General features: G+C 40.0%; 1 protein-coding gene across 6 annotated transcripts in view; it reads left to right on the plus strand.

Annotated features, from left to right (window-relative positions):
• The window catches only part of SYNRG (synergin gamma), a 44,637-nt gene extending 32,901 nt beyond the window's left edge, over positions 1–11,736 (plus strand). For 4 of the 6 annotated variants that reach the window (XM_069790925.1, XM_069790927.1, XM_069790929.1 and 1 more), the window contains 8 exons: positions 127–732; positions 1,087–1,250; positions 1,989–2,042; positions 2,784–2,880; positions 3,140–3,288; positions 6,131–6,241; positions 6,696–6,731; positions 7,762–11,736. In XM_069790925.1, the coding sequence (XP_069647026.1) occupies positions 127–732; positions 1,087–1,250; positions 1,989–2,042; positions 2,784–2,880; positions 3,140–3,288; positions 6,131–6,241; positions 6,696–6,731; positions 7,762–7,893 (1,349 nt within the window). In that variant the 3' untranslated portion in view covers positions 7,894–11,736. The remainder of the gene's footprint in view (positions 1–126; positions 733–1,086; positions 1,251–1,988; positions 2,043–2,783; positions 2,881–3,139; positions 3,289–6,130; positions 6,242–6,695; positions 6,732–7,761) is intronic. The other 2 variants (XM_069790926.1, XM_069790931.1) reach the window with 1 other exon arrangement.
• Positions 11,737–14,767: the final 3,031 nt, after the last annotated feature.

The following is a 14,767-nucleotide window of genomic DNA, read 5'->3' on the forward strand; positions in this document are numbered from 1 at the left end:
AACAATTCACTATGTTTGTTCTTGCAGTTCTTTAGGACTCTTAGCAAGTTGCTGTTGTTTTTATACAGTGTAGAGAGATTAACGTTTGAACTTCAGCTTCTAATTGTAGGGGTTTGTTTTTCTCAGATATAGATGACTTAAAATGTGCCCCATTTGGAAGCTATAACAGTGGGTCTGCAGTCAGCAGCCTGGCAAGCTATGACTGGTCCGACAAAGAAGACATTCATCAGGGCAAGAAGCTCTCTTCCTTTGTCCAGTCTTCAGGAAGTGGATCCTCTGCGGCTACTTCTGTTCTTCAGAAGAAGGAGACCTTGTTTGGCAGTTCAGAAAACATTACCATGACAACAGTTTCCAAAGTGACAACCTTTTCTAGTGAGGATGCTTTACAGGATGTTTCCTTTGCAGCCTTTGCAAACTTTAAAGACTCTGGACCAATATCCAGCGGTCCAAGTGACGATGACATTGGAGACTTTGGTGATTTTGCAAGACCTTCATCAGAAGCACAGGATGCAGCAGCAGCAGCAGCTGACACAAACCAAGAGGCAGATTTCCTTGGTACTGGTATCTCTTCTGAACTGCGAAGAGAGTCCACAGATGACTTTGGAGAATTCCAAAGTGAAAAGCCAAAAATCAGCAAGTTTGACTTCTTGGTGGCAACTTCTCAAGGCAAGGTGAAATCTAGTGAAGAAATGATCAAGAGCGAACTGGCTACCTTTGACCTGTCTGTTCAAGGTAAGCCTGCTCAGGGTGGAGGAAGCCCATAATGCATGTGCTAATCAAAGGCTAATTTTTCTAATCAAATCATCAATTAGCCAATGGGGATTGTTCCGAAGGCTACTAGAAACAAACTGAATCTTCTCACTGATTTCTATTGTGTTTGGAGCAGGTGTCTTTCTAGAAGAAAAAAATTTTTGTGCCAAAAAATTGTAAGTATTGAGGAACTGGGGAAATTTGCACCAGTCACCGAGTAAATGGAAGACTGTTCTTCTGGAGTAGTAGGGCAACCCTTGCTATGACTTTATTCATTTTAAATAGGCTATGCCTTTATGAGTAAAAGACTAACTTGTTTATATCCTAACTTTTTAGGGTCTCATAAAAGGAGCTTAAGCCTAGGTGACCGAGAAATAAGTCGCTCTTCACCTTTACCAGTTTTGGAACAGCCATTTAGAGATCGTTCAAATACTCTAAGTGAGAAGCCTGCTTTGCCTGTCATCAGAGACAAATACAAAGACTTGACTGGGGAAGTTGAGGTAAGGAATTATCTGGAATACAAGTAAATTGGCAGTGATTTTCGTCAGTGTCATATCAAGGGTATTCTGTATCCCAGCTCTTTGGAACTTCAGCTATTTGAATTTAGGGTATGATTCTAAGATGGAATCTGGGTAAGGTTAGATGTTTGGACTGGAAAGTGCTCATAAAGGAGGTTTCTTCTCTCCTGTCTTTAAAGTCTTGTGAAGTGGGAAAAAAATGCTGTTGTCTGAAAGTCAGTCAGAATCACTTGACCTTGCAGTCTAAGCTTGTAACTGGAAATTAGTTATGATTTAAATCTAATCCCAGCTTTGGCACTGAGACCATTGGCTTTGGGAAATGGCTTAACTTTTTGGCTGTGTGGTAGTTATTTCTCTTGCTCATCTTGAGAATAGTTGGTAAAAGGACTCAGATTAAATTCTGCTAATCCCCATTTCTAGAACAGCAGACGTGTAACAAATGTGTTGGGAGTAGGTATGTGCAGTGCAAACTTTTTACCCATTCATGTATGTTTTTCCTTTTGAAACTAGTTCTACCTCCCAGAAATCAAATTTTAAAGTTCAGGTGCAAAGAGAACATTTAAAGAATGGGGGGAAAATTAGGAGTAGTCATGTTAAAAGTTTACATAGCTGATCTGCAAATAGTCTTTTAAAATACTTGTCTACTGTATATCTATTGTGATATGTGAAGGGGAAATGCCTGTAGGAGCAAGATTCAGACTGTCCTTTTCTTTCAAATAGGAAAGTGAGAGGTATGCATATGAATGGCAAAGATGCTTGGAGAGTGCCCTGCAAGTAAGTGTATAGCCTTATCCAAAACCTTTTCCTCCTTCCTGTAGGTGCCACCTCACTCAGCGTTTAAGATCGTATAGGCATAGAAAGGGTGGGAATCAGCCCAAGCGGATTACAGTTTTTAAACCAAAAGCTGTCACACAGCAGAAGCGTTAGGTCCTTAGTTAAAGATCCTATACTAATCTCCCTGTCATTTGTGATTAGTTTGGCTTTTGCCTAAATCTTCAAGTTAACTAGTTAATGTGGTGTTCCTGCATTTTGGGTGCCCAGTAAGGTATGTTGTTCTGGGCATTGATACCAGCATCTGGCTCTTCAGCACTTCTTGAGAAACAGGCTTATTTAATGTGCTGTGCAGGGGGGCCATTAATTTTCTGGTAACGGGTGTCAGATGCTTCACAGCCAAATTAGTTTTCCTTAAAATTTCTTCTTTGCATTTGAGCATTAGCCAAAACCATGAATCTTATTATTAAACTAGATAGCAATGCATATGTACTCTTAAAACTATTATTTTGGTAATGAAAATATTTGGGGGAATATGTTAAGGTTTTAAATGTTCATACTTTTCCCCTGATCTACTTACAGTTACGGCATGAATATATAAAACCATGTGATGGAGTATGGCAATTATTTCTTATTTAATGTGCCTCCCTTTCTGTATAACAGTTTCTGTTGGGGACAATCTTCTTCATAATAATTACTTTAAGGTAGAGAACACCATCATTTTATGAAATTCATTTCCACCAGGTCATAAAGAAAGCAAATGATACCTTAAATGGAATAAGTAGTTCATCCGTTTGCACTGAAGTTATCCAGTCTGCTCAAGGCATGGAATATTTACTAGGTATGTTTTAATTTACCATGTCTCTTACACTGAAAGTTCTCCTCTGAATAACGGTAATATATAATCACTCTTTCCAAAATGGTATTATTTTTTAGCTTAATCTTTGCCTGTGCTGAAATAATGAACAACTCTTCTGCTAAATAAATGTAACCACCACTTTGAAATAACCGTCCATGACCACCTTTCATGTGCCATGCCTATTTTGTGCTATTTCTGAGTTAAAGTTTCAGGAATCCTCCACTGTGTTTTATATCAACAGGGGTTGTTGAAGTCTACAGAGTAACAAAGAGAGTTGAACTGGGTATCAAAGCAACTGCTGTTTGTAGTGAGAAACTCCAGCAGCTGCTGAAGGATATTGATAAAGTGTGGAACAACCTAATAAGCTTCATGTCACTTGCTGCTTTAACGGTAAGACCAAAAATAAGCTATGTCTTTATTAAAAGAAATGTCATAATTACATGTAAAGTGACTTCATGGGGTGTCCTAACTTTACAGTTTGTATTTTTCTTTTGCAAAATGGAAATGCACTTGTTTGTGAAATCCAGTTTAAAGGTCTGTGTAAGAAAACTGTTATTTATGTACAAACGTGACTTTATCTTAGTGTCTTAATGATTTAGATCCTGTGTATCTGTGGACCTCCCCAATAAGGAAAATGTAGTAAAATTTAAATAAGCCATTTTATGAAGCCAGAATAACGCGGACAGATCTTGTCTTTGTAATACCCCTGCAGTTAGTTTTAACGCTCACAATACAAGAGCACACAATGTAGCAACACAGGAACAACTAAACTGTTTTCCCTTCTGTCTGCATTTGGAAATGCCAAAGTTTGCTTTGGTTCCTGCTACACACTAAAGAGCTTTTCCTCCTCTGAATAGAACTGCCAGAAAAAGCTCAATTGCTCTGAGACAGTCTGGTAGGAGCTTGCGAGCTTTCTATGTGACTGGGCGAGTGTGACAAGGAGAGACGGTGAGGGGCTGTCTGAGGGGTGGCCTTTAAGTGAAGGAGCACCCCATGGGAAGGGTCTGCAAAGGAGCTGGGGAAAAGAGGGGCACGCTGGGGCCCGGTACAGAATACACACAATAAGAAGGCAAGAAAATCACTTTGCCATTAAATACCTTGCACTTTTTTGTGTATGTATGTTGCAGGAAATACAATGTGCAAAATTACTTTCTTTAACCATGGTAAAACTCATATTTTTAGGGAATCATCCATCTGTGGGTGCTTGATATCATCTTGCATAATGGATCCCTTTAACTCAGTATATACCTAAGGAGTCTTTAAATCTTAGTACCAGTACATCGCATCAAGCATCAATAAGCAGATCATTACCATGGTTATGGTTTCACTGAACATTTTGATTTGTGGCTTCCTTCTTGCAATGCAGCTATGGCCACTAAAGATTTTTGCTTCCCAATAAAGACTCATTTGTAAGTAAGACCCAGAGTATTTGGTTGCTGCTTGAAATAGCCATCTTTAGCTCACTGTCATTCCCTGCAAAACAGGTATTATAAATGATCAGTCCCTTTTTACACACCTTTTACACATTTTTAAACCTCTCCAGTACAATCAGCGGTGGCAAGCAGGTATTTTTGGTGATGTCCTCTATTGCACCAAAGCCTGTCATAATATGAAATTTATACTTTCAATATTTTACTGCTTGAAAGATGAAGTTGATAGACTGGGATTCATCTGTTTGAACTCTGGCATTGTTGATAGTAACAATCTAAAAAGCTATTGGGATCGTCTGCTGATTTAAGCAAGTGGATTAAAATTTAGTTCTTAAAGTGCTTTTCCTTGGAAGATTACAGGGATTACCTTAAAGTCCAAAGCTTGGCCATGTGTTCACCAAGCTGCAGCGGTCCAGATAAATTTTAAATATACTAGGAGCTGCGAATAATGACTTCTCATACACACACAGAGTACCTCTGAAGTTATCTAAGAGACAGAGACTCCCACAGCTCTCAGAATCATCCCTTCCTGTTTCTCTTCCCACCTGGGTCACTGGAAGGTGTGGAACTCATACCTTCTTTCCCTGGTATTGCAGTCACCGATCCCAAATGATGCAGAATTGCCAGTTAAGTAGAGAGAAGTATTCTAGCTCAGAGGCATGTGCTTGGAAAGGTTACTTTTATCTTTTAAAGGATTTTGTTACAAGGTAATTTTATACACAGCCTTGTGGTTTTTCACTGCAAATTACGGGATGACCTTCTCATTTGCTTCACTCATGCATTTGGTAAACAAATATTAGAGTGCCTTTATTAATTTGATTGATCTACTTAAAGATTAAGGGGTGTTTTTTTCAGGATTCCAATTATTCTCCAGCCATTCAGTGGGAGAACGTGATCAGCATACCTAGAGTGTGGATTAAGAGTACACGTGTTCTAGGATCACACCTTTTTTTTAAGCTTCTTGCATTTCTAGTCATTGTTTTTATTTGCACTACTATCTTCAAGCAAAATGTCAACAGTTTTATACCATCCTTATGCAAAGTTTTAAATTACCATTCATCTTGTGGCTGAAATGTAAGATGATGTACTGGAAAAGTGACTATGTTCATTTATTACTTATATGCAGGCTTATTCTCCCAACCTTTGCCTCTCTTTAACCTGAGCTTGTGTATGGCTGGTGCCGTAATTCTTCTATGGTTTGGTTAACCTTAATATCCCATTTTGTACTGCTGTGCCATATTCTAGATTCCGAAAAACCTTCAGAAAGAAGAACAACTGCCCTTTTTTGACCAGGCAATATTATGGAATTCAGGACAATAAACAGTGATACAGACACCGCTTCAAATGCTAACTAGTGAAAGCTGTGCTGGCCGATGCCTTGTTTCCTTGCAGCTGCACAAATAGTCGTTGCATACCACTGTTTATCTTCGTCCAGTTCTTAATACGCTGCAGTTGAAATGTAGCAGCCGCCTCCTGGGCTCTGTCCTCAGAAGTTTCTTCCCCTTTTGATGTGGGAACATGGAACTTAAGAATTCGTTCCTTTGTAGTCTAACCCTTTTTCAAGAGCTTGAGTGTTATAAATTAATGCTGACGGAGATTGCATAGCAGGATTGCAAATACATACTAATGGCTCTGATTAAATCACACATCAGTTTATGAGAAAATGTAATATGTCATCCCTGCCGTGTTGCTGGTGTGATACCATGGCTCTCGGTAGCAACCAGATCGATAATTTTTATCCTGATGTCTGAAACTTTTTCAGTTACTGAAAATGCCTAAATTTTATTGTCTCATTTCTTTAGCCAGACGAAAACTCGCTGGATTTCTCTTCTTGTATGCTGCGTCCAGGGATTAAAAATGCCCAAGATCTTGCCTGTGGAGTGTGCCTCTTAAACGTGGATTCAAGAAGTAAAGTAAGTATAATGGCCTCTACTGTTAAACTAATTTTTAAATTACAGTTTGGGCTTTCATTTAGGCCTTGGGTGTATTTAAAAAATTTTCATGGCTATAATTTATAACTGGAAGTGGCAAAGGCAAAATCTGACCTATAGATGGGACTCAGAAAATCAGTGTCCTGTATTCATTGGGCTTTGGGTATGACACAGATGTGGATAAAAGGTTGAGTTAAATTGTTCATAATGGGGAAGAAACTGGGATACTAAGACTTTAAAAGTATATATATATATATGTAAAAATAAAAATATTCTAATGACTTTTCTTTATGAAATGCATCTCTGAGGATCACCAGGAGGGGACTATTGCGATTAGCAGAGCTGGGAGGGAATCCCAGGATATGTACAGAGTAATGCCAACCCATTAACATATATCGGCAGTTTTGCTGACTTTTTGGTTTCAACATTATTTCAGAAAGAAGAGAAACCTGTGGAAGAGCTTCCTAGAAAAGTATGAATCTGTAAAAAACATATTCTTTATAGAATCATTCTTAGTTGAGTGTGGAAAGCTGAACTGCTAACTGGCTTTCAGCTGTCATTCTCAATTGTACCAATCATTAATCCTTTTCTTCCAGTCATTTTCTGTGACCGTAACACTTGATCTGATCAACTAACATGCTCTAGAGCCTCCCCTTTGTCTTGTCTGCATGCTTGTATCTTGTGAATAGCTTTCTGGTTTTGTGCTACTTCTGTTGTGTGGTAGAAAATTCACTGCAGTGAGTTTCTGAATTTGCAGCTCCCTGTGTGTCTGTTGCAGAAGAGGGGGAACTGTAGGGGTTTTTTTGCTACAAATATTGACTTTTGGCTATATGTAGTAGGCAATGGCATTTTTAGAAATCTCTGCAGGAAATCCAGGGTGTGGGGAACAGGGTTAGAATATTTTTTTTAAATAGGTAGCTGTGAAGCATTGGAAAGTATCTCCTAGCAACAAACATCGAGATGTTTTAAGCTTGTCCGTGGCTTCACACGCTCTGTTCAGAAGCTCCTATTGTAAAGCAGATTCAATTAACAGAAGAAAGTACATCAAATTCAACCTGAAACAACACTAATATAAAGAATTGCACCTGCCTAAATCACAGCAAAATTTGACCCAGTGAAATAAATGCAGTAGTTATCTACTGACTGGCAGAACAAGCCTTTATCTTGCATGGATATGTAGCAGAAGATGCACAAAAGAAGGTGAGTTAGTTGCCAGGTGTCAGATCAGACAGCTTGCTAATCAGATGGCTCCCTTGATACAGGGTGTAACAGGCAAAGTATGCATCAGGTGTGATGGTTGGAGTTGGAGATTTTGTCCACCTGCAAACACTTTGCAGACTAAAATAAAATATTGTTCATTGGGTGCTCTGTTCAGAGTGAGAGGGTTCTGCCATGCCGTGCCATTCTGGGGTAATACCTGTGCAGTATCCATTTTACACTCTAGTTTCTAGAGCCTGGGGTAGATGAGACTGTCACACTTGTTTCAATTCTTGTTATTTTAGGCCTTTAATTCGGAAACGGATAACTTTAAGCTGGCCTACGGAGGGCACCAATACCATGCAAGCTGTGCAAATTTCTGGATCAACTGTGTGGAGCCAAAGCCTCCAGGTCTCATTTTGCCAGACCTGCTCTGAAAGCAGTTGCACTGAAGATGGAGTATCGGGTCTAATAATGCAGGGCACTTGGGGTAAATGGTGTGGTAGGGTAAGTGAAAGGGCTTGAGGTGTGGTTAGTGTTTGAAATGTTTCGGTTTGATTTTTGTACCATAACAGGTTAAAGCCACTGTTGCATACAAATTGCTTGTGAAGAATTTCACTTGAAATGGCCAGTGTTTCAGAAATAACCAGAAAAAAATGTAGTGTGGCAAAAAATGCGGCATTTCAGTCTTTCTCAAGATGAAAGCGGGCTAGTCTTTGTAACAAACCAATCTGCTAACCAAGTGCATAAATCTCTGAGAGAGGACAGTACCTAGCTTCCAAGAAAAACTGAAATGCTTACACTGATTTGCGTAGAAGTGACCACTTAAATACTTGAAGTACGTATTTGCAAACAAATCTTTTCTTTAATGTTTTTGGTATATGGACCATGATGTTTTTCTTTAAATATTTGCTACTATACTATTACAATGCATACAATGCACGAGTCACAGTAACTTTAAGGCAAAATGAATTATGGACTTAGAAGGAATGCGACTGTGGAGAGCCATTGTATATTTATACTTCCACTGTTCTGTATTGTAAATTATACTGTATTCCTATGCATAGGTGGTTAGTGCTGGGGGATAAGGACTTGGAAAAATTTTTTAAATTTTCCCTATCATATCTGGATTCTTTAATATAGGCAGCTGGATTTTAAAACTTGTAGTCTTGGCTACTCTGTTGTAAATATAGACAAACTCCTTCCTTGGACTTGTCCTGAACTACAGGTATGATTTGTTATGTTTCACCTGACCCTTTGGTAGTTGTGTGGCTGCATCACTGTTGAAAATTGGACTCCACTGATACAGCATGTCTGCTCCTCTCTCTCTCTATTACCTTTTTTGTACGTTAATGTGATTTTCGTGATGGGATGCCTGCGTGTTACTTGTGCAGTCTAGTGCTATCTGTAATAATGTGTTTCTCTGACTTAGACCTGGCAGCACGAGATGGCCCTTAGCTCCTGCCCCAGATGGGTGTGATTTAGCACTGGAAGTTGGTGGTCTTAAGCAGGCTATTTTTTGAAGCAGGGTATTGCACACCTGATGTTTTGTTGCTTATGGTAGGTACATCTATCTGGACAGAAGGAGGTCAGTATAAGAGACTATCACACAAAATGTTAACCCGTACATCTAAAGTACCTGATTCTCTCTTCAGATACAATATCCAGGCGACAGTGCAGTCAGCTGTAGTGCTATTTACAGAATTTTAAACCTAGTGGGAGCTTCATGGCATTATTATGAAGAGCCTTATCACTATACAGTCTTAGTGTGCAGTGAATGAAGTGGGGTGTATATCCCATCGGGTACAACTTGCTGCTTAATTCTTTGACTTAAGTTTCTCAGATCTCTAGAAAATCTCCCTTCTCTCCAAAGATATCAACAGCTTTTCCAAGCTAATCTTACCTCCATTATAAGTAGCTGACACTGACCAGTGGTTATTTGCTGAAACAGAAATTACAATGAGGAAAAATTATGCTTTGTGTTTAAAAAAAAAGGCTTGGTTATACTAAACTATTAATTATACCACATGAAAGAATCTTGGCTAATAGGAGTGCTAGGTGTCTGGCCCCTTATTTACACGAATTAAAATAAATCTTGCTGCCTGAAATTAGCTCATTCATAAAATAAGCAACTTGTGCCTCCAGTCGCAAGCTCAAGCTAATCAAGTGGTAGGTTTTCCATAGTGTGACAGTGACTGCCTACCTTCTGTTGCCCAGTAATTATCAAGAAAAGGCCAGTCACTCATTGCTTGCTCTCTATTTCATTTATTAGGTGTGAAATAGTTACAGCAGTCAGCACCATAGCTTTTGACCACATAGGTTGTTTTCTGTCGTAATTAGGGGCTGCTGTATACATCGCCAGTGCAAGTATTCCCACTGATGTTTGGGGTCTACTCAGTGCAGTAAGCCAGTGCTCACTTTTGCATCCTGAATTACAGAAGCATTTAAGCGTTGTCTGACTTCAAGCGAATGCCTTGTCTTGCTGCTAGCAAGGGGACTTCTCAAGTGGTTTTGAGTATCTGGCTGATGCAAAGGCTTATGCTTATGAAATGCTAGATTGGGAAAAGGGAGTTTATTGTTAGCATGGGTTTCCACCACAGTTCCTGAACACTTAGCTAGATAGGATTTTTTTTTTCCTAATTAAAAGAGAATGCCACAAATAAAAGAGGCCACAATGTGAAACTTACAGCAGCCGGTATTTCAAATACAGTACCAGCTGCATTGTCATAAAAGCATTTTTCAGTGATGTTTTTCTTGTACTTGCTAAGCAAGTAAGTTCCCTGTCTAAGATGTATCCAGCGTGTCTTTTGGCCCACAAAAATAAGGAATTGACATTTACAATTATAATTGCAGCAGAGCTTGCTGAAGTATGACACTACTGCTTGCTTGCTCCCTACAGAAGGGAAAGCAGCAGGCAATAGTACTGCATTTGTGGCAAGCAGAAAGCGTTCTTCTGAACCGAACACCTTTACGTCATGGGAATACACCAAATGTTTTGCATGTAGATACCCTCGATAAAGGCGTTGCACAATGAGGATCATCTCACTTACATATCCTAGTCATTAAAATGACTCACTGTTGCATTCAGCATCTTCTCAGATATTATGTTGCCAGCCAAAGCCCAGTGTCCTTGCAATCTGTATCCAAGGTTACAGTATTTTCTACAGTGCATTGTGACAGACCATGTTCCCCTGCTTCCTTTGCATACAGGCTAATGGACACGCTGCCTTTCGCTTTGATTGTGTTGAATTTCATAAATGTAACTCCTTTTTCTGCATGTATCTTTCGCTAGAAAAGAGAAACGGGATTTTCTTTTTTTTTTTTTTTAAATGTATGTGTTCTCTGGAGCTGCCTTGGGATTACCTATGGAAAGTGATTTTTCTATATATTTGTGTATACTTGGAATTCTAAGAGATTGTTCGCTTGGTTATTTAATGTATATATCGCTTTACCCAGTTGTATTCCTGATGCTTCTGTGCTATCTTCGTGTGTTGCAGTTTTTCCTTGGTGGCAGGAGTGCTGGGGAGCGAACAGACCGCTCCAGCCTATTCCCCTGCCCATCCGTTGCCGTGTTTTGGTTTGAGTATCTCCCCAAGCTTGCTGACCCGTGTTGGCTGTAGCCGCTTGGAGGTTATTTGTGGCGTGGGAATTGTTAACGTTCTGCACTTGACCGTTCTGCTGACTTCCCCTCCCTGGCAGCAGCTTCTCTTCACCTGGGTTTGTTTTGAGCAGCTCCTTCCTTGAAATTTGTGCAGTTTACGTGAAGTGATAGTGAAGTTCAGCCTAAGGTTGAGAAGAAGCTTGTGAAAACCCAAGGAATGCTCCGATTTCTAGTTAGTTACATGTTGGATTAATTAAACTTGAAACAAAACCTGCCTTTTCAATAAAAGCTGCTATTGTACAAACTACTTTTTCTGAAAGATTTTTTTTTTTTCCTTTCTCTCTGGATCTGTATTTAATTCCAGTTCTGAATATTAAAATATAAATGTCATAATTTTATGAAGAAAAGTGGTCAGAAAACTTCTCTTTGTATTGTGATTCTTTATTCTGCCCTCTGGGCGAATGTTATTTCATTTCTAGAAGTGGTTTTGCGATTAGTAGTTGGAACTGTTTTGGTTTGTGCTATGCTGGAGTCACTGCTGATATTTTAAATCCAATGAGAATAAGTGTTATTAATGGACTTTAGTACACTGTTTACTCCCCTAATTCTTGCAATGATTTATAAATCCTTTGTTGAGATTCAAACCTTGTATTCAATAAAGAGCTCATTTCATATCTGACCAACCTGTGAAGTGGCTTGTTCCAGGAAGCAGCTAGAAAAAAATGCTTTTGCTGCTTGCTGGTACCCGAAGGTTGTCATCTCTGGTACGAGCTCCGCAGGCGCTGGCCTGGGGGGGCTCCTCCTCAGAAATACAGGGGCAGGGTGACATCTTCCTTCCCGTGGCTCGGGAGAAGCCTTGAAAGGTTGACAAAAAGGGCCTTAAACGTAATGAAGCTGTGTAAGTGAAACCACCTTTGTGGCTAGTATTTGAAAGATGTCTCACCAAATAACTTATAAAATATTCTTCAAGCAATTAAGATATCGACCATTTGGAAGAGCCTGTAGGGAGCAGGAAGAATGATCTTCCCCTCAAATCCAGCTGGTGTGCTTACAGCAATCCAGAGTTAAACTGTGGCTCGCCCTCTTCTTTGGTTTCTATAGATTTGAGGATGCATTAAAAACTGGGTTTTGAGGGGGGGGGGAAACACTCACGTAAAACATCTTTTGTTGGAATGAACACAAGAGGAATTTTGCAAAGAAATACCTACAAGTATTAATACCATTGCACTTATCCATAATATTATCTCTAATGGGTATTTCAGGTGAATTCTTTATTTCCTAATGTGCTTTATTAGGCAATTACATTTTTTATAGGTCTAACTTTCCCTTTTGTTTAAAAGTCAGTCTTGATGCTTTCTTGGCTGAACATTAGTATCTTCCCCCTCCCCTCGGTACTAGGGCAGTGCGTGTATAAAGTCTATATAATAATTCAAAGTGGAGAATCTTTACCTTCCAGTTTTTATATAGAAAATGCTGTTAAATTATACATAGCCCATTTTTTAGGTAAAGTTTAATTTTGCTAGCAGATTTCAGGTTTTAGTATTTTTTTCCCTTTGAAATGTCATGCTTTCAGAATGTCTCCAGCCTAATGATTAGTCTTGATTTTTAATCTCTAGTTCCTTTTCTTACTTGCCATTTCCCTGGTTGCCATTTAACTCATGATAAAAATAGAGAGATGAGTAGAATGGATTTTTTTAAAATGGACAGTCAGTCTCTTATGTCTGTTTGTTTGTCACTGAAACCGGGACACAACCATGAAACCTGAACTGCGCACAGCTGATGGCAAAATTCATTTTTATTTCAGTGGGCCAAAACTTTGTTCTTGCTCATCTGCAAAAGCAGGAGGAGACCTCGCTCCGCCAGTGCAGGGCTGCGCTTTGTACTGGCGATACTGAAGAACACTGAGATCCATGCGTTGATATTGTTGGAAAAACTGGTGTTGAAGTATTTGGGGTTTTCTATGTGCGGTTTTGTCTTAAGTGCATCCTGGATAACAGATGAAGGAAGGGTTTGCAGGGGGAATGGGGGCAATATATACGTGCGTGCAGGAAACTTTTGGGCTTTGGATGCCCTTGCAATGTTGAGGAATTTGCAGTAACTCTTTTCATAGCGGTGTCTCTGTGCGCAGGTTTGGCATTAATGAAGCTATGGCCAACCTCGTGACTTCCATGCCCGCAGGGGTTGAGAGAGCTCTCTTGTGCCCGCGTGCCACTAAGCCCCCCCAGTAAGTGGCCTTGGGCCTAATTTGGAGTCTGTGAACTCCTACAGCAGTCCTCGCTGACCTTGTGGACCTCTAACTGGAGCCTGGAAATTACAGAGCACCGTTTCCTTCCCCTGGTGAGTATAAGCAAGTGGCATTTGCCCAGTCTGGTAAAACTCCTGTCTCTGCAGTAAATTTGAAATTTCTGGGTCAGAGCTGGTCAAAGCCTCTGTATCAAATTCACTCTGATCTAGACTTTTATTCCAACCAGGTCTGGTTTTACTCATGATCCACATGAGGTTGAGGCCATTTGTGCAGTTTTGTATCAGCGATAACAGTATTTCAGCCCTTGTGGCTTTTAGTGTGGGGAAACCAGAAACCTACTTGTGCTGCAATCCTCACCCAGTGTGGTTCAGCTTGGAGAAAAACTTTAACCATGTCTACTGTTCCTTAAAACCTCAGCTGTTCAGCTAGGATTTCAGAAGATAAAAATTTTGAAATAGCCGAATTAAATGCCTGGCTTTTGTGATGAGGACCAGGAATTGCAGGACACCTGGATGGATTGTAACCTGATTAGCCAAGTGATGGGAACAGATCACAGTATTTTTCTCGAGACTGAGGTACAGATTTGTTTAAAGCCACTGCTCAGTATTACACCATGTTCTCACAGTTACTTGAGATACATTAGCACAGTCCTGAATAGGAAACCAACACATGTTCTTGTTTAATCTTTATTGATTTTTTTTTTTTTTTACAAGTATAGAATCTCATTTAAATCAGATAGCTATCTCGGCATCCAGCAATCTGCGTATTCCTCCTTCAGAGATGCAACAGAGGACACAAATGTCTCATCGAGGAACGGACTTGCCTTGCTGTCCTGGTGGTCCAGTTACGCTTCAACGAAACCAGTCCCTTCCCATCTGCAGGGAGAGGAGCGACGTCCAGGAGGCAGTGGCTACGCCATAGAAAGGCTTCTCCCACGTCTCCGGTTGGAATCGTTCTTGTCACACACAGAACAAGGCAAAGCCTTCTCCGTTAAAGCCATCCTTGTCCGGGAGGTTGAACAGATCGCCATTTTGCGCAGAATAATTCTAGAATGCAGCATAACCTTAAGGACATAATGAAGTGATTTAGAAATGGGCTAAGGCAGATCACGACCATACTTAGAGCTAAGTAATCAAGCGGATTTACCTACTTCCAATTTACTGGTTGATTGAATATTAGAAAACACAGCCCAGCCCCTTTGGCAGGTGGCCATGCACACACAAGTTTCCTAAACATGTCTTTGGCTGTCCAGTGCGGGGAGGGTTAACCTCTCGCTTCGGTCTTGAGCCACATTTGGACAAGATCTCTGTTTGCTTTCCACCCACAAAAAACACCAGCATTTTTCAGTAGTGTGTGTTCCAGGACTATTGCCCTGGCATGGAATGAGCGAAAAAGGATCTTGTATTTATTTTATTTGAATTATTCAAATTTTATTTTACTTGTGGCCGACACGGACTGACTTCAC

Source organism: Haliaeetus albicilla, chromosome 9 (assembly GCF_947461875.1).
Source record: "Haliaeetus albicilla chromosome 9, bHalAlb1.1, whole genome shotgun sequence".
Classification (NCBI taxonomy): domain Eukaryota; kingdom Metazoa; phylum Chordata; class Aves; order Accipitriformes; family Accipitridae; genus Haliaeetus; species Haliaeetus albicilla.